This window comes from Eucyclogobius newberryi, unplaced genomic scaffold (assembly GCF_026437365.1).
Source record: "Eucyclogobius newberryi isolate DKJ021-1_F unplaced genomic scaffold, fEucNew1.0.hap1 SCAF_9, whole genome shotgun sequence".
In the NCBI taxonomy this organism is placed as follows: domain Eukaryota; kingdom Metazoa; phylum Chordata; class Actinopteri; order Gobiiformes; family Gobiidae; genus Eucyclogobius; species Eucyclogobius newberryi.
Genome location: NW_027316532.1, coordinates 8,186,414 through 8,209,802, shown reverse-complemented (window position 1 = coordinate 8,209,802; position 23,389 = coordinate 8,186,414). Strand labels below are relative to the sequence as shown.

The 23,389-nt window shown below is 40.2% G+C and overlaps 1 protein-coding gene across 1 annotated transcript in view; it reads right to left on the bottom strand.

Moving 5' to 3' along the window:
• The window catches only part of tgfbr3 (transforming growth factor, beta receptor III), a 110,041-nt gene that overhangs the window by 47,507 nt on the left and 39,145 nt on the right, over positions 1-23,389 (bottom strand). The window contains exon 4 of the mRNA XM_072438303.1: positions 9,848-9,985. Coding sequence (XP_072294404.1) covers positions 9,848-9,985 — 138 coding nt within the window. The remainder of the gene's footprint in view (positions 1-9,847; positions 9,986-23,389) is intronic.

The following is a 23,389-nucleotide window of genomic DNA, read 5'->3' as shown; positions in this document are numbered from 1 at the left end:
AAAGGTACAAAGTGCACCTGGACTAAATCTTAAAACTAATCCAAAAAGCACAGATAAAGTAATACAAACTTCTGGTTCAGGGGTAAATGCTGAGTGTATTAAGGAACAATGGTCTATATATTTCACATAAGTTCAGTAGTGCATTAAAAAATCTACTGTGGACGTATACGTGATATTACTTTTAATAATAAGAATCAGACTCTGAAAACCAAATATTGTGACAAAATAAGACAGCTGTATGCTGTCTGCATATAAATGATTTGATCTCTTGTTGAGCTGAAAGCAGGGCACTGATTGACTGCTCTTTGATCCGCTCCAGTTTAATTAGATAGATTTGAATAGATACAGTTTAAATGCATCGTATATTGTGATTCAAGCGTTAAAGAGCCGTAGTGTCTTCTTCAGCAGTCAAACAAATACATTGCAGTCATAAGATGGTGCAAAGCATTATGGTTATATGATAGTCAGTGTATTAAGCGCCTCTGGATTGTGACCAGGTGCGTTCAGGTTCAGGGCATAAATACCAACAGCTGCTGTCACTCAAACAACAGACATGTAACACCTCATTCAGCTCAGCCCTGCAATCAATCACTCAAACCTCATCCAAAACTGTACCGGTATGTCAAGTACTTCAGTGTAAAGGGAGGGAGAAGATGTTTTATTTCACCATTAATATATTGTGCATGCAAGCCAAGAAACAAGAATCTGGAAGACTTATGAGAGAAGTTATTATTTTAGATTAAATAACTTTCGATTTCCTTAAAACAGCTGGAAAAGGATGTATGCTATTTGTAATTCATTTTTATCTTTAACTATGAACAGTTGTAAGCTAATCGCTGTCATGTAGTGCAGTGTAGTAGCAATTTGTACTAGTGATATAAATAGTTATAATTGTGTAATGATTGTATTTTTACACATACTTGGACAAAGCTTTGACTAGTGTGTGCTAAAATATTATGATTCTAAATTTGGTGATACAGTCTCAATATTTTGAGCTAATGTATTACCAAAGGTACTTTTTTTGTATTTTATGACAGAGCTAAAAAAACTTACAAAACATTTGACATATTGACTGTTAAGTTTGAGCAGATTGTTCAACAAAGAAATACTGTTGGTTAAATCTATTTGGTTCTTAAAAAATAGTGTGTAATATATAGAATACCACATGTTTTGCCGTATTATAATTGTATTGTGAGCTATGTATAGTGTATCGTATCAAATTATGAGGGATTCTGTGATTCCCAGCCTTAGCTATGACTGAACCAGCACTAAACCAAGGCTGAGCTAAATAAATTATACATTGAACAAATACACCAAGCTTGAACCAGGTCGAAACTGTGGCTCAAATGTGTTTCTCAGTGTTAACAGCCTCTGTCAGCTGCTCCCTATTCTCTCTCTGACAGGAGCAGACAGTTAGAGTGAGGCTGACTTGCTGCTTAAGAAAACACGGACAAACCACATGCACATGGTGATGCATCACTTTAATATGACATGAGAACATTCCCTTTCTGCAGGAAATGATGCTCTCTGCATGCTATCACTGACCATAGAAGTTACAATGGCACCAGTGTAGCCTGCGCTGCAAAATCAACAAAGCACTAAATGTGTAATAGTTCTATATGTTTGTGCTGTAGTTTAGCTTCAGTCAAAGGAAGTATAACATATTTTGGGTTTGGCTCTAAATTGAATTATTAAACTCCCATGAAAACCTAAGTAGATTTTGGGTGTTCCAATTTTCTAAAAGGACAAATATTATGGAAAATGTACGTGATCTTTTAACCGTGTTTAAACATTCTTGCCTCATCTAAAAACATTTGGCTTCATTTATTCTAGTTTGATCAATTCTGTTTATTAAGTCCTCTCCCGCTGAACCTCAGCAAAAACTTTCACATTTCTACTTTTGGTGACGTCATAGATAGAACTTCAATATCATCTGTGTTGTTTTTAAGTCCATAAATCATTGCCAGGCATGTTCTGAGTATGTCTGCTGTCAAATCTTGTCCATTACAACTTCTTGCTTGTATTAGCATGTCAGGACCAGCTAGCTTTTGTTTATCTCCCCTTTGCAAGTAGTTCTTAACCTAAGGTGTCAAAGCAAAGGTACACAAGAGCCGGTTTAGAGGCCAATAGCAATACAATGGATAATGGATAACAGTATTCTTTGAGCCACTTTAGCAGCACTTGGCTTATTCTTTAATGATCAGGATTGTGGTCCCAGAATTAAAGGCCCATGTTCTCGACAGGTTGAATCAACAGCAATGTTAAATAATGTTAAATTACAGAGAACAAATTTCTAAAAACATACTCAAATGTTACTGAATAATAAGAAAGGTTGTCATTTAGAAAATGTGTTCAAATTAAAATGATTGATTATTATTAAGTTGGGGTTCTACATTGTAGACGTTGTACATTCTGCACAATATGCCACTGATATACTGATATACTGTTTCAATAATGCCACTGATACACTGAGGCTACAGTATGTTTCAATAATGCCACTGATATACTGAGGCTACAGTATGTTTCAATAATGCCACTGATACACTGAGGCTACAGTATGTTTCAATAATGCCACTGATACACTGAGGCTACAGTATGTTTCAATAATGCCACTGATACACTGAGGCTACAGTATGTTTCAATAATGCCACTGATACACTGAGGCTACAGTATGTTTCAATAATGCCACTGATATACTGAGGCTACAGTATGTTTCAATAATGCCACTGATATACTGAGGCAACAGTATGTTTCAATAATGCCACTGATATACTGAGGCTACAGTATGTTTCAATAAGCCTATAGAGAAAGTGGAATTGTAAGATTCTTATTTACAACTCCCCGTGTCATACAAGACTTTCCTGGTGGATGTTGTATGTGAAGAATAAGCAGAAAACACTGGGCACATGTGGAAGTCATTCAAATAGCTCGTAGCACATTCTTGCTTAACACTGTGGCGTTAACAGGCAATTGAAACCGATTACTTCTAGGAGTGTGCAGATCGACAAAAGCCTGTGGAGCACAGACAGCCATGAAACAAGCTTCTCTTTGTAATAAAGTTGGGCTAAACTGTGGCTGCAGCTTATGGGAGTCCCTCGGCTATGATTTTCTCATGTGATACACTGCCTCTGACTGAAAGTGTCCCCTAGACACAATACAGTATAGTGCAATATATCACAAGTATAGGGCGTTTTTAAGGGGGTCCAAATAGCTCATGGACTTAATTGTGTGTGGCACTGAAATCTTGTCCCATAATGCTGTGTAAGCAGTGAAGATAGACCTTCTGATTATAGGCTAATGGCTGCAAATAGCTATTATTTTTGCTAAAGATAGGTATGGGCCTGAATGCTTCAATGGGTCACAAAATTGTAGGAAAGCCAGTAAAAAAGTATGTGCTCTTCCAGGATAAACAGATAAACTTTGAAAACACAAAGTGCCTTGTTGTAAGGTGGAGTCAAGAGAGGCACACGGACTGGGGACATTTAAAAGTTCTTTATTTTGTGAAGGGACACTGGTGGTCTTCTTCAGGGCGTTACAAGGTGTACTAGGCTAGATAATATTTCTAATTGTAGGCCATAGGCTGTAGCCTGTATCGTTCAAGTTCGCTACACCTGTCACAAGACTAAAAAATTACTTCAAATATAAAATTATCATTGTACCATTAGCTCATGACCAAAAGTTCTCCACTCGGATCGCGCCAGTTTTTTTACGGCGATAACTTAAATGCGGAACTATATTCTCAGCCTGATAGCGCAATATCCCTACGCCTGAATCATTCCGCCTCTGAATCAGCCAATCAGGTGAGAGTTACAACAACAACATAAAAGATGGCTGCTCCCATGGAGCGGCATGTTGTCTCTCGAGCCGATAGAAAACACTATGAAAATATGGATTACACGTGCATCACACACATTTCATCGGTAGAAAAAGAACAAACACAGCCACAGACTGTTGTCCTCTGGAGGAAGCTGTTGTCCTCTGGAGGAAGCTGTTGTTCTCTGGAGGAAGCTGTTGTCCTCTGGAGGAAGCTGTTGTCCTCTGGAGGAAGCTGTTGTCCTCTGGATGAAGCTTTTGTCCTCTGGAGGAAGCTGTTGTCCTCTGGAGGAAGCTGTTGTCCTCTGGAGGAAGCTGTTGTCCGCTGGAGGAAGCTGTTGTCCTCTGGAGGAAGCTGTTGTCCGCTGGAGGAAGCTGGTGTCCGCTGGAGGAAGCTGTTGTCCTCTGGAGGAAGCTGGTGACTTGTGCTCAGAAGTGGATAGAAATCGATGGAATAGACCGCGCGTTAGCGGCAGCTGTTTGTGTCACAACGATGACTTCGCCAAACAAAACAATCCTACGTCTTCTGTGGCTTCTTCGGACGGAAATCTTTCTAATTTTCTGGAAAGTAACAAGCCAGGCTTTCACCCTACATGCTATAGACGTTTCACCCTACATGCTATAGACGTTTCACCCTACATGCTATAGACGTTTCACCCTACATGCTATAGACGTTTCACCCTACATGCTATAGACGTTTCACCCTACATGCTATAGACGTTTCATTGACAAGAAACGAATTACTAGTGCTGAAAAGCAAAACAGTCGGTATGTGGGCAGCATGGCGAGGGTGAGAAGCTGAATCTACCACATCAACTCTGCCACCTTCTCCCAAACGACTGAGATCTACCACAGATGTTAAGACAAAATCATCTAAAAAGTCAAGTGATGTACTTCCTGCAGTTTGCATCATTTGCAGAAGGTTGATCGCTATATCAAAGAGGCTCACAAGACAAAGAAAGATAAATTGGTCCAAGCTGAAACTTTAACTGCTGGTGAGTAGATTATATATTGATTCTTGCATGTGTGTTTTCTCTTGCTCGTGGTAAATAGGACTAATCACAGTGAAATAAGTTGGCCAAAATATACATAGATAAGATAAGAAAAGATATTCCTTTATTGTCCCACATGGGGACATTTCATTGATGCAACGCAGGAAGATCCAGAGATAGATACAGAAGAAAAGAACAGATCTCTATAGGAATATGTGCCTAGTTTATGACATGTAGGTGTAGATGTAATATACGTAAGACTGTATGATGATGTGAGTTGAATAAAAAGGCAATACAACTTTTGCGATTGTTTACTGATTGTGCTCACCCTTGATTGAAATTATTTTACTTCTCCTTTACTGGGAAGTTTGGTCAAAGCAGCTGAATCAAGAGCAGATGAATCCATCCTGATGTGTACCAGAGGCACCTCTATCACAAGAGGTGTTACAAAGAATACACAAGCTTTCTGACAAAGAAGACAAGTGATGAAAGGTAACATTTTGGTAATCAAATAAAATATATATATTTCCATATATTTAGATAAATTCATAATTTAATTGAAAATTATTGTAATGACTACACGATCATTTTAAAGACGTTTGAATCAAAGCAAATTTCTGTTTGTAGTGAGCTAGTATATTTCAATCACTGACCAATCACTGCATTTCCTTGCTTTATACAGGTGACCTAAAGTCTGGGAGTACGGCAGACATACAGCATTCTGTGACACTGTCATCCGGACACGACTGATTGAAAATCAGGAAATCCTCAGAAGATGCTCTTGTCCCTGTTCCAGAAATTCATCAAAAAACACCATGGTCATGGAAGTTACCGGTAATTAAATTATTCTTATTGTTTATGAAAGAAAACAATAGAAGATCAGATAAACATCACAGCTATGTTTATTCATGAAATTTCATTCAAGATCAAACCAATCCAGTTAGCTACAGGAGTCTACATATTTTCATTCATTTGTTTATTTATACAGGGAAAACCCAGTGAGAAAAGTGGTTACCCTGTTAAAACACAACACAAAATAAACAACAAACATAGGATACTAAAACACAAATAAAATAATAATTCTAAAACTAAAACACAAATAAAATAGTAATCTATCAATACTTATGAATTTCTATTCCTTGTCTAATTTTTACAGATCCGATCTTCTGAAGAAGAGATTACAGCGAGACTTCCCACAGCTGAATTTTCACAAACCACCAAGAAGAAACCTGAGTGAAATGGTTTCCACAGAGACGACAGGACTTCTCCACCAGGATTTTTCAACTGAAACTGATATGTCAGTTTCTGAGATGTCATGTAGTGATCGAGAAATGGTGCCAGAAAGTGGTAAAGATGCAGCACTGCGAGAGCTCTCAAGGACAGTTTACAGTGCAGGTGTATTACTGAAACAAGCGGTCAAGAGTGCCCCTAGTATGGATGAAACAAGTGGTCAAGAGTGCCCCTAGGATGGATGAAACAAGTGGTCAAGAGTGCCCCTAGTATGGATGAAACAAGCGGTCAAGAGTGCCCCTAGTATGGATGAAACAAGCGGTCAAGAGTGCCCCTAGGATGGATGAAACAAGCGGTCAAGAGTGCCCCTAGTATGGATGAAACAAGCGGTCAAGAGTGCCCCTAGTATCACTGAAACAAGCGGTCAAGAGTGCCCCTAGTATGGATGAAACAAGCGGTCAAGAGTGCCCCTAGTATGGATGAAACAAGCGGTCAAGAGTGCCCCTAGGATGGATGAAACAAGCGGTCAAGAGTGCCCCTAGTATGGATGAAACAAGCGGTCAAGAGTGCCCCTAGTATGGATGAAACAAGCGGTCAAGAGTGCCCCTAGGATGGATGAAACAAGCGGTCAAGAGTGCCCCTAGTATGGATGAAACAAGCGGTCAAGAGTGCCCCTAGTATGGATGAAACAAGTGGTCAAGAGTGCCCCTAGTATCACTGAAACAAGCGGTCAAAAGTGTCCCTAGTATCACTGAAACAAGCGGTCAAAAGTGCCCCTAGTATGGATGAAACAAGCGGTCAAAAGTGCCCCTAGTATCACTGAAACAAGCGGTCAAAAGTGCCCCTAGTATGGATGAAACAAGCGGTCAAAAGTGCCCCTAGTATGGATGAAACAAGCGGTCAAGAGTGCCCCTAGTATGGATGAAACAAGCGGTCAAGAGTGCCCCTAGTATGGATGAAACAAGCGGTCAAGAGTGCCCCTAGGATGGATGTAAATCTGCCTCCTACATCAGAGGATCTAAATGTTTCCTCTGCCAGAAAGATTGTGCCAATTGAACTTTATAACTTACTAGCTTGGTGTGTAGGTGCTAGTGATGAATTGACATTGTCTAACATGGTAAATGTATCCGAGGAGGTTGATCTTTGTTTACTGTCAATTTGCCAAGATATATATTTGTCCTCAAAAGGGAAAAATCAAACCAGTTGTACTTACACATTTTGACATCAATCATACTTATATCATTCCTCTGTTTGTTTGTATATCCTATTCTGCAGAAAGTTTGCCTTATACTAGATCGAAAGATACACATGTTAATTAGCCTGTTTATCACGATGTAAATACTGCTTTTATGATTGTAATTATTCATATTGTTCATATTGTAAATACATTACATAAAATTATATCCGTTCTATAGAATAAAACCTTTACCAATAGCCTATGTTTTCTTTCTTCAAATGGGCAACTGGTGTTGAAAGGGTTAAAATACTACTTTTAGATTATGTTTTTATAGTGTAGTATGAATCAAGACTAGAGCATGTGTCATTGTTGAAGCATCAGTTGAATACTAAATGTGGAGTAAGAGTTTTCAAGTGCGTAACGATAACATGCAAAATTGTTAAAACTGTTTTTTTAACTTACATTTGCACATAAACTAAAGCACCCAGAGTCTTACCACTTTACATCCTTCAAGAAAGTAGTTATGTCTCTGAGAATCTGAGTTTCTGAAGTAATCAATCAAAGAATGAAAAAAATAAGAAGGTATGAAGATGGGTGTACAGCCCAATTTGTCACATATTTGGGTAAACTGGCAACTTCGACACCTATTTTCTCAAATACTGGAAGAAATCATGCGGAGAACTTTTTCCCCAGCTCAAGTACATCTTTGAGATTGGAAAACCACTTTTTAAAAGTAGTCTTGATGTGGTGGAGCGAAATTCATTTTCTAGCCACATTCTGAGTTACAGCCTATGGCCTATTGATTCATCTAGTGATTAATCGAGTAGATGTTAAGAATGCATAAGGCCTGTGAATATGAATAATATCTAGTTTTATTTTTTTACTGATGTTTGATACTTTTGACAGCTTTATAGCCTTCCTCAGCACTGATGTAATGTAATGTACTGTAACTTATATACTTACTATTCACTACTATACACTCCCACTGAACCTGAGCAGCTTCAGACAATGTAACTTCCCCTGAACTCCAACAAGACAGGGTAAGAAGTCAATTTTTTACATTTTCATTAAGTTTCACAGCGGGTCCTGGTTAGACTGACTTAAATATGGCTGTTCTTTGCAGGGGAACTGGCCTCCACTTCTTTTCCATATCACGTCTCATGTCTCCTCGTTTTGAAGCAGACCTCATAAGCTACATGATATCGAGGACGCTGTAATGAAGAAAACTTATCTGCAGTGGGCTACATACAGTAACAGGAGCACGCCCTTCCCGGGAACTCCCCATTGGACCGTAAACAACTCGAAATAACTGAACTAATTGGGCATACAATTTCCAGCAAAACTCAACAGCAAAAACCTGACTCTGCGTTATTTTGAACTTTGCACTTTTACACTGCATGTTTTGGGTTTCACAGAAACGCCCTGGTTTCAACAGCTGGCAGTTTATCAATGATTAGAGCACAGGCAAGTCAGTTTAACAGAGGCTAAACACGTAGTTTATACATCTAATAAATAATTGTCTGCCTTGAGCTCACTTGTCCAGACATCATTGATTCTTTTTTACAATATAAATGCATTTCTAATTCTTTGTTAGCATTACTTTCTGCCACTGTTTGCAATACACTTATTCATTTATTTTTACTTGAAGGAACTTTATGTAGCCTGTGCTCTTACTGTTTTAAAAAGGACTGAACCTGTTGAACCAGTGCCTTAACCTGGCTCATATTCATCTCAGAACCTCCAGAGTTCGAGGTGCTGGGCTCTGGATAGTATTCATTCACATCAGAGAGAAGACACATTGGGTTAAACACACTGGATCTTAGCGCTGACACTCACATGAGTCTCTCATGTGTGGCAACAGAAATGAGACAACCAAAAGACCAACTACTTGGACATTGTTACAGTTGTTACACATCATGTTCATCATGAAATTTACATCAGGTTCCTTTCACTAAATTGTATATAATTGTGTTAGTCCAACAAGGACCATTTCTGCTTTTAAATTTGTGTTATAAAGTAATAAAAGAAGATATTCACCTATATTCACAGTATTGACATATTGCTATGTCAAAATACAGTAATAACACTCCTGTAAAAGTAACTACTTAAATATAATAATAATGATATATGTTTTCCTTATTATCCTATTGTTTGAATGTTCATGTCTAACTGTGGTCAGATACATTTCACATCTCACAAGTTATTCAGGGCATTTCTGTAATGTGTGTGGTAGATAAATGGTAATGCAACTTAAAAAATGGAACAGGAGTAACAATAGTTATTTCAAAACTACCCTCTGTAAATAGGATCTCGTACTCGTTTCATACACAGATTGAACCTGAACCTGCGGACTGGCCTCAAATGACAAAAACAATTTATAAAAAAAAATGAGAAAAAAGGGGGGAAATGGGACAGATACGCCAAGAGACTTTTTAAATGTTTTCCACCTGCTGCAGTTGTTTTATTTCTCTCTGTGTATCTTGTTTTTGTCTTTTCCTCAACAGCCTGTAAAGCAGCCATGGGAAACTACCTGAACAAGCGAGCACGTTTTATTATTTACTCTCGCTCTGAAGGGAAAGGGTTTATGCAGTGAGGAAATGAGTCCCTGGTTTTAGGGCGCAGGATTTGGACTCACATGAAAGGTGCGTGTGACGCCGAGGGCCAGGTTTTCGGCGCGGATCTTCCATGTGAGCGGCTGAGGAGAGTTCAGCACAAACACCAGGGCCTTCTGATGATGCAGCAGAGACTGGATCGGCTTTAGATGGAGCTCCACCTGATAACAGCACAGGGCAGAGGTCAGATACAAATAAAAGACTGTAGTACATATTCTATTATGCAAGTGGAGATTTCAATTTCACTATGAGACGAATCAAGAGTGTCAAGATTATTTAAAAGGAGTTCTACAGTTTTTGACATTACAATAACTGGCATTATTCTGTTGATTTTAATCATTTTGAATAATAGTTCTTGACTAGGGTTGGTGGATCTCAACGTTTTTTTCAGTATGGAGACTTACATTTCTATACCAGTTTGAGTAGGTTCTGGATTAGCATCTGGTAGTGTTGTCAAACCTATTCACTTTACGGTCTATTCACACTCTCCCGTTGAAAATGCTGGACCATGAGTGTCACCCCCTGCAGGACACTCTGTCCGCTGTGGAGAGCAGCTTCAGTGAGAGACTGATCCACCCTCGCTGTGTGAAGGAAAGGTTTCGCAGGTCTTTCCTTCCTGCTGCTGTCAGACTTTATAACAAACACTGCTAGCCCTGAACATGTGCAATACTGATGTAACTATGTGCAATACCATCATATTCATGTGCAATACTGAATTAACCATGTGTAATACCTGTAAATAAGAGTGTTGTATTTTGTTTTTATTCGGTTTACTTACCTGCTAATAGTATTACCTAGTCTTGTGCTAGCTATTATTGCTTTATTTTATTTTATTTTTATTTTATTCTATTATCATTATTGTATTATTATTATCTTGTTTGTATCTTTATCTTTTTATTTGTATTTATCTATTTTATTTTATTTCTCCCCCTCCAGTCCCTATTAAGATAGGAGAGGAGTTTTTGTTAATAAGAGTTTTTGTTTTGTTCATAAGAGAGTTCTATTAAGAGTGTGTTTTTGAAACTTCCTATAATCTGTCCTTTCCTCCTGTTTCTACTGCGGTGTAACAACGAAATTTCCCCTTGTGTGGACATTAAAGGATTATCTTATCTTATCTTATCTTATCTTAAAATGAGCAGCTTCAGACAAGGCAACTTCCTCTGAACGAAAAGAAGACACAGTAATTTGTTACATTTTCATTTTAATCATACTTAAACTATCATAAAAAAATAAATATTCATTTGTATCAATACTGAATAACTCACAAAAGTTCCCTGAACAGTTTTAAAATGGCTTTGAGCTTTATTTGAACTAGTACAAGACCACATGGTAACAGAAAGCAGCATGATATTGTGTTAAAAATGTTTCTTTAATTCATTCATTAATGTTTTTGTCATTTTGGTATTGAAATCAATATATCACCTGAGTCACCTGTCAACAACTGAACGATAAGAATCACGGTAAAGATCTGCTTATACAACAGGGCTTTCGTTCATGTACCACTTCACACCACGTCAATAGAACAAACGTGTAACTCCAGGGTGAGAAACTGCAGTGAAAAGTTAACCGTGTCCCATTGGCTTTATGTCTCCCTCTTGAATAAACATACCACCAAAACCTGATCCTCTTTGATGTACACTAGAGGTTTCACTGCCTGTAGGTAAAGTGCAAAATGCCCACGCGATATTGTTGAAAAGGACAAAATCAGTTTCACACATTCAACCAATGTAATATGACAATAGCGCTGCGCCTGTTTCACCATAATCCAAGCTTGTATCCTATAGGCAATAAACATGAAGGGTGTAAAAACCCGCCACTGAGACAAAGCTAGAGAGAAATACAATATGTGGCATTATTATTTCACTTATACATGCTTAAGGTCCAATATTATACAAACATTTTTCACACAGGTATCAGTAATCCTGCTTAGTATTCAGGCTGCCTCTTCACATCTTAATCCGATCAATAACGCTCCTCCATGTTTTAAAAGCCCGTATATACCTTGTTCTTTAGATTACAGGTCTTAAACTGTCTTCTCTATACACATATTATCAACTTGATTTTAACTGATGCTGTTTTATACACAAATTCTATGGAAACTAAAGTCTGGAGGTCTTTTTTGATGTTTATGTTACAGGAAACATCAAGGCTACGTTGTCCAAGACGTTTAAAATGTCTGAATAATGCCGAACAGTCACAATTCAGTAATTATTCTCCATACCAAAACGCCTGTACTGTACACTCCACTTTAAAGCCGTTATCATGGCTTGACTTTGTTTACCCCCTTCACTGATAACACCACGGAGACTGCGTGCCGTTTGCCCTAAAAGGTATTCGCTCCGCTCTGATACGCCGCTGCGGCCAGTCACATGACAGCTTTCACACAGAGCACCCTTTGTTATGGTGGGGAAAAAAAAGTGTGCTGAAGTTGGCGTGTCGCTCTTAGCATCTCTACGCCTTTGCTATTCAGACTGGCATTTCCACAGTCTGTTAGCTAGACGGCCACGTAAACAAACTCCGCGTCCTCGCTCGCATGAGTTACAGTGTTTTGGAACCCTTGTAGGACTAGGAGTAGTAAACACGACATGGTTAAAATATCTCAATATCCTGTGGGTCTTTGATGAGCGCTGTCCGTCTCATGTATTTGTATTCCCAGACTAATTTGGTTAGGCCCGGCTTAGGCTTTAAAGGACTAATTCATTCCACAAGGATTCACATGTTTGATAATAGGCCCCTGGGGGAATGCCATTATCTCCCTCTGTATTCCCACAATAAATACAATTATTGCGTTTACATCCGGAACAAGAGTAAAATAAACCTAAAATGGTGAATGAAAATCTTTATTTATTTGTATAGTTTTGGGGAAAGTCTATTTAAAAAGCAAATCATCACACACAATATCAGTATTATGCCGTATGTTGGAAAAGAAATGTGATAAGCAAGATATATTAGTAATTTGTGGCTATTGCTGTCGGCTAGATTGATGTACCCATTTATGTATCTTATCCAGACCTGTCCTGCTACATTTGTGGAGATGTTGAACCAAATCGGTTGTTATTTGTTATCACCATTGTATTATTAAAGAGAACTGATGGACCCAGCCTGACAAGAGATGGTAAATAACATGGCCTACTTGCATAGTTTTGAGATAAATGTCTGGTAAAATAACCTTGATCTAAAGCTACACGATCACAAGACACTTGAATTCAGGTGTATAGTTGGCTGTCCACCTTCACCTGAAAGCCACAAATCACATGTTACAATACAGTGAGTTAATAATTTCAAGCCGGGAGAAGGGATATACCGTAATAAGACCTTGGCAGAAATCAAACTAGTAAAATTCTATGAAGTACTTGACAGCTCTGAGGTAGAGGTGGCCAGATCTCAATAGGCCTTAACAACAAGCTGTGTGAGTAAAATTGTCAGACTTGTAAACAAGGACAGGGTAGTTTTAGTTAAGACTCCTCCCTTTTGGACAGGCCCAATTTGAGCATAAAAAAGCACAAATGCTGCTGATCAAACCCTTTCCATCGCGTGAAAATGACTTGGATGGAAGTCGAAACATCTTGATTGACGTCCAGATGACTATATTTGAAACCTTAAAGGCGTAATGGACGATTTTTCGCCGATTTGACAACTCAAGCAGAAGTGTGCACTCTCCCGTGCACAGCCTCGCGGCCACATGTGTTTGTTTATTAGCGCAACAGATCGCATCTCTCGTCTCCGGTAGATTTTCGTCTTTTCTGAGCCAGCTCAAACTGTCTTTCTCAGTCTTAATTTTGTCCTGTACACTGAGGGAACTATATTATGATAGATAATATTATCCATGCGCTTGGACACAGGGAAACGTGCTGCTCGGACAAGCCAACGCGGCTGCAGGTGAGCAGTAGGTGCGTTCTATGATTGATACGTGGCAGGACTAATCGGCCGTCCACACCACGAGGAAAGTGGTGTGGACGGCCACTCAGACTCAGAGACTCAGATTTGGGCCAAAAAATCGTCCATTCCACCTTTAACTACCAACAACAAAACAACTTGTGATTCTTCTTGAACTATAAATTAGCTTAGAGTGAATTCCATTTTTGGAACCCATTTTTTTCTCTATTACTAATGCAGGCAGATTTACCCTCAATGTTGTCTCCTCTTATTTTTGGCTTCAGAAGCTGTTAGTTTTACACGCAAATTTTCAATCTGTTCAAAGCAGTATTTCCTTCAAAATCATGTTACATATGGTGCTACATATGGCTTTTCAACTAAACAGTTAGGTAATATAATATCAATAAGTAATTACAAGTCCAGATGTCCAGTGTTTATGCTACAATGCATAAAAATGCTGAAGAGAAGAGAAAGATGGAACAAATTAGAGTGTTATGAAGGGCCATGCAAACAAACAATCTGTGAATTTCATAATGGAAAAGTGTGTGTCTTTTGACAATAACAAGCGCCTAGATATGATCATACCTGGACAGACTTTCTGAATGAAGGGGAAAAAAGGAGGGAGGGGAAGGAACAAGGCAGGGAATAGAGTGAGGAATGTCAAAGCCAGACGGATGAAGACCTTTCCAAAAGACACGAGTCACCTGAATGCAGCACGCACAAATACAACAGGCAGAGACGGATATACAGAGAGAGGGAGGGAGAGAGGGAGGGGGGAGAGACAGATAGACACAGAGAGAGGGGGGAGAGAGAGAGAGAGGGGGGAGAGGGAGAGAGAGAGAGAGAGACAGATAGACACAGAGAGATGGGGGGAGAGAGAGAGAGGGGGAGGGGGAGAGAGAGAGGGAGGAGAGAGAGGGAGAGAGAGACAGATAGACACAGAGAGAGGGGGGGAGAGAGGGAGGAAGGAGAGAGGGAGAGAGAGAGATACAGATAGACACAGAGAGAGGGGGGGAGAGGGAGGGGGGAGAGAGAGAGACAGTTAGACAGAGAGAGTTGACGGATATACAGAGAAGGAGGGAGGGAGGGAGGGAGGGAGGGAGAGAGACAGAGATGGATATAGAGAGAGGAAGAGAGCGAGGGGGGGAGACGGGGGCGAGAGAGAGACACAGAGAGAGAGACAGCGATGGATATATAGAGCCGAGAGGGGGGCGAGAGACAGAGAGAGAGAGAGACAGAGATGGATATACAGAGAGCCAAGAGAGAGGGAGGGAGGGAGAGAGAGCGAGAGAGAGAGAGAGAGAGAGAGGAAGGAGAGACAGCAAGAGACAGACAGAGAGAGAGAGAGAGAGAGAGAGAGAGAGAGAGAGAGAGAGAGATGGATATACAGAGAGCCAAGAGAGAGGGAGGGAGGGAGAGAGAGAGAGTGGGGGAGAGAGACACAGAGAGAGACAGAGATAGATATACAGAGAGCCAAGAGAGAGAGAGAGAGAGAGAGAGAGAGAGAGGGGGGGGGAGGGGGATTCAGGCTTGTGCAAATAAACAGGAGAAAGTGAGGCAAGAGAGATTTAAGGAATTGACCACTAAAGTAAAAGTGAATAATAAAGAAATGCCCTTTATGCTTTCTTAGAACAGTTTTGACCACATTTTACATGAACCAATACGGACAAAAAAACTGTGTCAAATATTACAATCATACAAGAAGCCACTTTTTTACCGTTTTTTACCTTTATTCCAAGAAAAAATACTGACATTTGAAGCTACGTGGACAATTACATCACATTTAGTTACATTATATTAAACCCAGATACACTTATTTTCATGAGGTTCCATTATAATCTGTAGGAATAAGGTGTGTTCCTGCTTCCTGAAGTCTGTGATTGTTTCCTGGGAGGTGCTGTTTGCTCATAGATTAGTCCCACTTTCTGCTTAATTAAAGGATGTTGTGGCTTTCACTGAGAATCATCGCAAATCAACAGGCACTAAATTAGCTCTGTCAATAGAGGAAACTCCCTATTCCCCTGAAGACACTGGGCCTAAGATACAGGCTGACATAGTCTTTCTACCAATAGGATCGCATTACATTGGAGCCCATGTGTAGTTCAGTCGAAGCAAAAGGTCAAACAAATCACTCCCAACTTGACATTGTCAGCTGGATTTGCTCACTTTTGTCCAATCATGAGAGGCTTGGAAAATACTGAGGTTCATAGTGTAACCTATTTAAGTTTAGTCAGCTTAGTCCTCTTTTAGTTATTTTTTCTCCCAGTTAAATCCAAGTATAGTTATAGTACAGTATAGGTTTATAAAGTTTTCAGTCCTGGTCGAAGTTTAGGATCAATTGTTTTTTTTATCCTGATATCGTACATTTTTTTTGGTTTTGTTTTAGTTCAGGTTTAGTTCATATCATTTGACTTTTTCTTGACATTAGGGCATTTTTTTCCCTAAAGCTGGTCCAACTTCAATCAATTAATGTTGTCTCTATTTTTGTTCACTCTTTGGCTTAAAAAAAAAAAAAAGGAAATTTCTTTCTCATCTCCTTATTGGACCGGGTAATTATTTAAAAAAATCTTCATATTGATCAATCACGATTTGAAAACAAATACAATGGCTCTCAAAATGTATTTCCTGAACACAGGTCAAACCTTTAACAAGTATCATTTAAACTTGTGGCCAATGTCTTTATACGCAAGACGTTTCAATGTATATCTGAAAATCATCGTATTGAAAATCACGTTGGAATGGAAGTGGAAATATCTTGTCCAGATGGCTGAAAACCTTTGACATTTTCTCAACGACAGACCACTCTCTTGCCTCCCAAGAAGGAGATCATGGGTTCGATTCCCGGACCAGACCAACATCACATGATCTCTCTGGGTGGAGTCTGCATGTTCTCCCCGTGTTACCGTGGGTTCTCTCCGGGTTCTCCGGCTTCCTCCCACTGTCCAAAGACATGCATGTGTTAGGCAAAATTGGTGACTCTAAATTGGCCCTAGTGAATGAATGTGAGCGTGAACTGTCTGTAATGTCTGTGTCTCTGTGTTGGCCCTGCGACAAGTTGGCCACTGTCCAGGGTGTACCCCGCCTAAGGCCCGAAGTCACTGGGATAGGCTCCAGTCACCCGCGACCCCGAAAGGGAACAAGCGGTAGAAAATGGATGGATGGATGGATTTTTCTCTCAAATGTGTTAACTCTGCCCCTAATTATTTTACTACCAGCATATGTAATACAATCGCAATTAAACTGGCACAGTAAATTTCATGTTTTGTGTCACATGAATCTAAAACAGAAGTCAGTTTAGCTCCCATCGGATACGTAAACTGTGCTCGGACGGCTCGTACTGAATGTCCCAACGGCTCCGAGGTCTTAATCTTTTGCCACCGAACTATCTCTGGCATTGGAGTCGCAGTTGCTTCACTGATTGTTGTTCCGTGTGATTTAGAGCTTACTCTTTAAAGTGCGATTGCATTTAGCTTTCCCGCGCCCGTTGTTGACACATGCCACCGACTGTAATGGTATGTTTGGTGACAGGCCTGGCTTATCCGGCTACAGCTGTCGTCCCCAGAGTCCAGCTTGATTTCAGTAACGTGATAGTCCAGACCAAACCTTCGTCCTCGCTGCTGGTAAACGCTGGCCCTGACCGCGAGGGGGGGCGGCGGACACCGAATCCTAGTGCCGACGACCCGCTAATCAATCAGGAAGGTCTCTATGCCGAGCAGAGATTTTGTTCTAGGAAGCTTTGAGGTGTAGTCAGCCGTTGAGGCATAAAAAGAGCTTTGACTCCGCACTTTTAAGGCAGGATTGTGGAGCTATTAAGAAGATTTCTAAGTTTGAGAGGTTGAGATGTCGTAGGTGTTCATGTCATAACCGCAAATCATCTTGTGAGAACCAAAGATGAGTCAATTTGCTGTCCCTTTGTAACTTTAATAATATCAATTAAAAAAGTGCATTTAAATCCATCAACTGATATTTTTTTTTTCATAGCCGATGACGATTGTCTAGAATACAGAGAGACCGATGGGCAGTAAGATCTGCCAGTAAATTTGGGTAGATTTTCTCCAAATTATGTCATTTAAACTGACTAAAAACACAAAAAACTACAACCCTGTCTTACTGCAAACCTATAAGAGAGCGTTGTAGTCATGTTTTGTGCAGTGCCCTCATCATACTAAAATGTTAAAATAAAGCTTTATGTGTGGTCTTTAGGCAGCAGGTCGGCCAAAAGAAATTGGTTAGCTAGTTCATTAGATGCAGATGGTGCACAGCGGTCTGATTTTAGAGCTTCTTTTAAAGCACAGTGATAAATCTCATAGAACATGCAACAATACTCATAATGTCCATCATCTTTCACAAAAAAAGTGAATTTGTGTAACTTAACATATTCTAAAAGACAGAAAGGTTTGTAGGGCTGGGCACCATTAAAAGGTCCAAGAAAAAAGATTAATGTTACCTCGTAAGGTAAACACGTTGCTAAAATATGAATTAAAAGCATGCGCTGTGCTTTTGCCTATGCGTGTGGTAATACACGTGAGCTCCGTAAACCAGATGTGTGGCTCTCGTTCAATTGTTTGTGCAGTAGTTTTGAGTTATAACTGAACAGACGTCATGCAAGTATGTCTTAAAATAAGATTTAACACACTTACAGCATGATTAAATGTTGGAAAAACAAGTCAGTGTAATCCCTTATTTGGGAAAACTGTTTTTGCACAAGTTTGACCATTAATTTACAGGTACCAAAAAAAGACACCTCGAGGTTGATGAGGCGTGCAGTGGCGTCTGGGACCAGTTGCACATTATCAGATGAGATGTGAGTGCCTGTGTGTTGTCTGTCTGGATCTTGGTTGTTTCTGGATCGCTGAGGGTGCACACAGAGGCAGCAGGGGCCCGAGATACAGGGCGACGGGCTCTTATGTTCAGAACAAACATACATTTCTGAGAGCTACAATGGTCCTTTCCTCACAACGGTGATGATAATCAGTCTGTGCTCTAAGTTCAGAGGCCGTCCACGAGAAAAGAGCAGAAGACACGTCAAAGAGAGAGGGATGTGGGGATAGTAATCTGAGGCAGATACGGCAGAAAGGATGAGGAAGATAGAATGAACAAGTAAGGCATTGGAAGATGAGACTTAAGAATATACAATTAAACAGCTCCAAACTAAATCTATACGGTTTTGAAGTATTAATATACCACAGTGTATGTAGAAGTGGGTAGTGATGAGTTACATGTACTTGAGTAACTATATTTTGTGTCTCTTATTTTTAAAATATAAAGTAATTTAGTGAAAAAAATGTCTATGTACCTGCAAATCTTAACATAGTATTATCTCTAAAATACCATGAATTTATTAGGGATGTCAAAAGTATCAAAAATCAGAACTAAACAATTCTAAAACTAGTATCAAAACTAAATCGTAATAAGCTAATAAATATCCATAACTAGAAAAGAAAATCAAATCAATTAAACAAAATGTGACCTTTCCTGAATGGTTTTAGAATTATCTTGAGCTTTATCAGAAGTAGAGTAAGAGCAAATGGTAACATAAATGAACCTATTATTTTAAGTATTAGTATTTTTTGTATTAAAATATGGCACAACCTTTGAAAGTTGAACACTTTCCAAAATATCATATGTGATAAATAAACAAACCTCACAAGCAAAAAGCCCGTCTTGTCTCTCTGTGTTTGTGCTGTTCAGATATCTACTCCAGCTGATAAAACACATCCAGAGCCTGATTCAAAGCCTATGTTCAGTGTTTGCTTTTCATAAACTGATTAAAGAAAGCCTGGCTGATTGAAGATACTCTTGTTTATTCCTGAGCCAAACTTGTACCCGTCCTGTTCTTTATATTTACTTTCACCTCATCCAAAGCAGATCCAGGCGTCCACAGCAGGAGCTGATCGCCAATCTCTGCCTCGCCTCCTGTTGCTTGTTAGCGAAGTGCAAAAGGCCGCGCAGGCATGAGATACAAACATATGGGAAAATGTGCAAACTCGATACACCTACACCGCCGCAGTGGAGGAGCAAGGGGGCAACGCAAATGAACACTTAAAGATGAAGTCATTGTTTTTGTAGAGCTCGTGTGGCAAAACACAGACACCTTCAGGTCAGCAATCCCCCCCTGCAGAGAGGTTTCTCCTCCCCAAAGACAGGCATCATGGAGAACATCGGAATAACATGTGCAGAGCTGCTGTATTCGACAACAAACAGGGTTTTGCTTTGTTTATTTTTTGTTATTGATTGTTAATGGGAATTTGGTAAATGAAGAAGCAGGTGTAAGTGTAACTAGGGCTGAAACGAAACGCTTACGGTCACAATACAATCACGATATGTTTTTTTGCAATACAAAATATATTGCAAATTGATATAAATAAGTATTGGAATACTTTACCTTCAACAAATGAAAACAAAACAGGTATTTTTTTTAATGTACTATTATGGTAATGAGTAATGCAATAAATCCCCTGAAATAATAAGAATGCATGAGTCAAGTTTCAGAAGGTGATAATCTTAACAGTAAATCAGACTGGCAGTTGTGGACGTGCAGATACACATTATTGGCTGTGGTTGAAAGAAGAGGTTTCTTCCATTTTTCAGCACCAAATCTGCTATGAACAATTCTGATTCCAAGACCAGATTTGCCTTTAACTTTAGCAAACTCATATGTGCATGAAATAAAATCACATGAAAGTCCATTTTGCAGTATTTAATCATGTCCCAGTGTTTGGCAGATGAATTAGTTATTTGTACTCTCTCATGTTCTGCAGAATTCCTGTCACTAAAAAAACAATATTTTAGATTTTTTAATTGATACATAATCCATTAAATTTCCCAGTATCTGCTTTGATATCGATACTGATATTGATGCACCCCAACAGATGCCTGACTTTGAAACCTTTTCTACCATGGATTATTCCTGGACTGAATGAAGGATTAGACAGATTAAAGCTGGCAATACCAAACTTCTGGTACCGTAATTAGGACCACTCTACCGCATCTAAGTCTATATATTATTTTGTTGAAACTCTGCTGAACAGCCTTTTGACAAATTGACCAGATGTGTGACCACTAACATGCCAGTGACTGCTGTAGGGCTCTCCCGTGCAGCTGCAGCCATGAGCCCTGTCGTCAGCGCTGGTGTTCCCCGGTCTTTAATAACTCAGTCCTGCATGGTGTGGAGCCTGGACCAAACCAGGACCCGAGCTGGACCGGAGCCAGCTGTGTGTCTGCGTCAGGAGCAGCTGTGAGTAAGAGTCACTCGCCTCAGTTAAGACCCGTGGTAAATGGGTTCAATGGCCCGCTCAGGAAACCATTCATTGCTCTCACAGCCGGGCTCGCTAATACGGACAAACTTCAAACCGGGACTTTCACTGATGGATGTGGAGAAACAGGCCTGAGAGTGAGCATGCGAGTGAACCTGAGAGTGAGCATGCGAGTGAACCTGAGAGTGAGCTTGCGAGTGAGCCTGGGAGTGAGCCTGGGAGTGAGCCTGGGACTGAGCCTGGGAGTGAGCCGGCGAGTGAGCCGGCGAGTGAGCCGGCGAGTGAACCTGGGAGTGAACCTGGGAGTGAGCCTGGGAGTGAGCCTGGGAGTGAGCCTGGGAGTGAGCCTGCGAGTGAGCATGCGAGTGAGCATGCGAGTGAGCCTGCGAGTGAACCTGAGAGTGAGCCTGGGAGTGAGCCTGGGAGTGAGCCTGGGAGTGAGCCTGGGAGTGAGCCTGGGAGTGAACCTGGGAGTGAGCCTGGGAGTGAACCTGGGAGTGAGCCTGGGAGTGAGCCTGGGAGTGAGCCTGGGAGTGAGCCTGGGAGTGAACCTGCGAGTGAGCCTGGGAGTGAGCCTGGGAGTGAGCCTGCGAGTGAGCCTGGGAGTGAGCCTGGGAGTGAGCCTGCGAGTGAGCCTGGGAGTGAGCCTGGGAGTGAGCCTGGGAGTGAGCCTGCGAGTGAGCCTGCGAGTGAGCCTGAGAGTGAGCCTGGGACTGAGCCTGGGACTGAGCCTGGGACTGAGCCTGGGACTGAGCCTGGGACTGAGCCTGGGACTGAGCCTAGGAGTGAGCCTGGGACTGAGCCTGGGAGTGAGCCTGGGACTGAGCCTGGGAGTGAGCAGGGAGCAGGGCTGGGCAATAAAATGAGAACAGGATAAACCGAGTTTAACACCAAAACAAATCATCAACTAAATCTGCACAACAAATTATGTAAGAACCAGGAAGGTTCACTTGTAATCTAGGACTAACCAGGCAGAGTCAAATCTAGAATTAAATAAGGACTTAAAAGAAAACCAGGGCAGAGCTCCTCACTTTAATTACTTTTTGACAATGTTATAGTTTCTCTCATCATTAGCTTTGGGTTGGTTGATTCGAGCAGGTTTGAGACTCCGAGTCGTACATATCGGGTTCAAGTAAAGCGGTGAAAAAAAGAAGAATAGCAGCATTGTAAATGATAATCTGTTACTTACTACAGTGAAACACCCCAGAGGATGTGGGTTAGACAGCAGAGAATCGATTCTACCGTTTTAAACAGGAAGTCAATGGACCCGTTTCAATAAAATTGAAGTTGAAAAGATGTTTTAGATCATTTTTGCAGCTTGATATCTTACTAAATACCAGAAAAATACATAAGAAGACTCCATAAATGACACATACAATGCTAATGCAGGCATGCCTTTTGTAATTAATATGATTTTATGGAGGGAATGCTCAGGACAACTCTGCCAATAATGTATAAAGTTAAAAACCGTACAGAAGATTTATGAGCTCTAGCTAAAAACGTCACCAAAAAATGTTTGCGCACTCTTCTTTTCCTAAAACCTGGCTGAGGCCTTGGTTTGGTCACATCATGTTCCTCCATAACTCTCCATGATCCCATTAGTCAGACAGTCCTGGACAGAGCGCTCCTTCACTGAGCAGATACTGTGTGTACTGAGGGCTAGACAACACTTCCTAATCCCATCTGTGGAGGTGAAGCAACTCCTTTACATAATCAGTCTGAGCAGGAGTCCCACAAATCTAAACATGGAAAAAACACCACGAGTGCATTCAAACAGGGTTAGTATATGATGGTCTGACAGAAGAGCATAGATAGTAATAATCATTTGATCAAGAACCAGCCACACACGACAACTAAGATAATAAGGGGAATACTAAAAATATTAAGCCTATTTTTATTTATTTTTTGGTGATCAGGAATAAAAAAATCGGAGTGGGACAATATTGTTTTGACATGATTCAATAATCTCAATGCATGGTGATGATTATGATTTTGGGTCACAGAAGAACAAAAACTTGTGCTCCTTTTAGTTAAGTAAAACTGAATTTCTAAATAAATGACCAATATTGCTTATTTAATCTAATCTATATATGATAAATGTGATAAATTGGGAATTTGTTCAGTTTGGTTAAATGATTTACAGCTCTTAACTTTTATTTGTTGATTAGATTAGACAAAAACAGATAAGATAAGATAAGATATTTCTTTATTGTCCCACATGGGGAAATTTCATTGGTGCAACGCAGGTAGATACAGAGGTAGATACAGAAGAACAGATCACTTATAGAAAGTCTGAAAAAACAACATTTCATTTAGATTAACTGACTCTCGCATATCGGGAGAGGGTATAAAACCCACAGTTCAGTTACCAGACAAGACATTTCTACGTGACATTATACTGTTTAAAGCACTGTGTATATGGTATAAGGATTA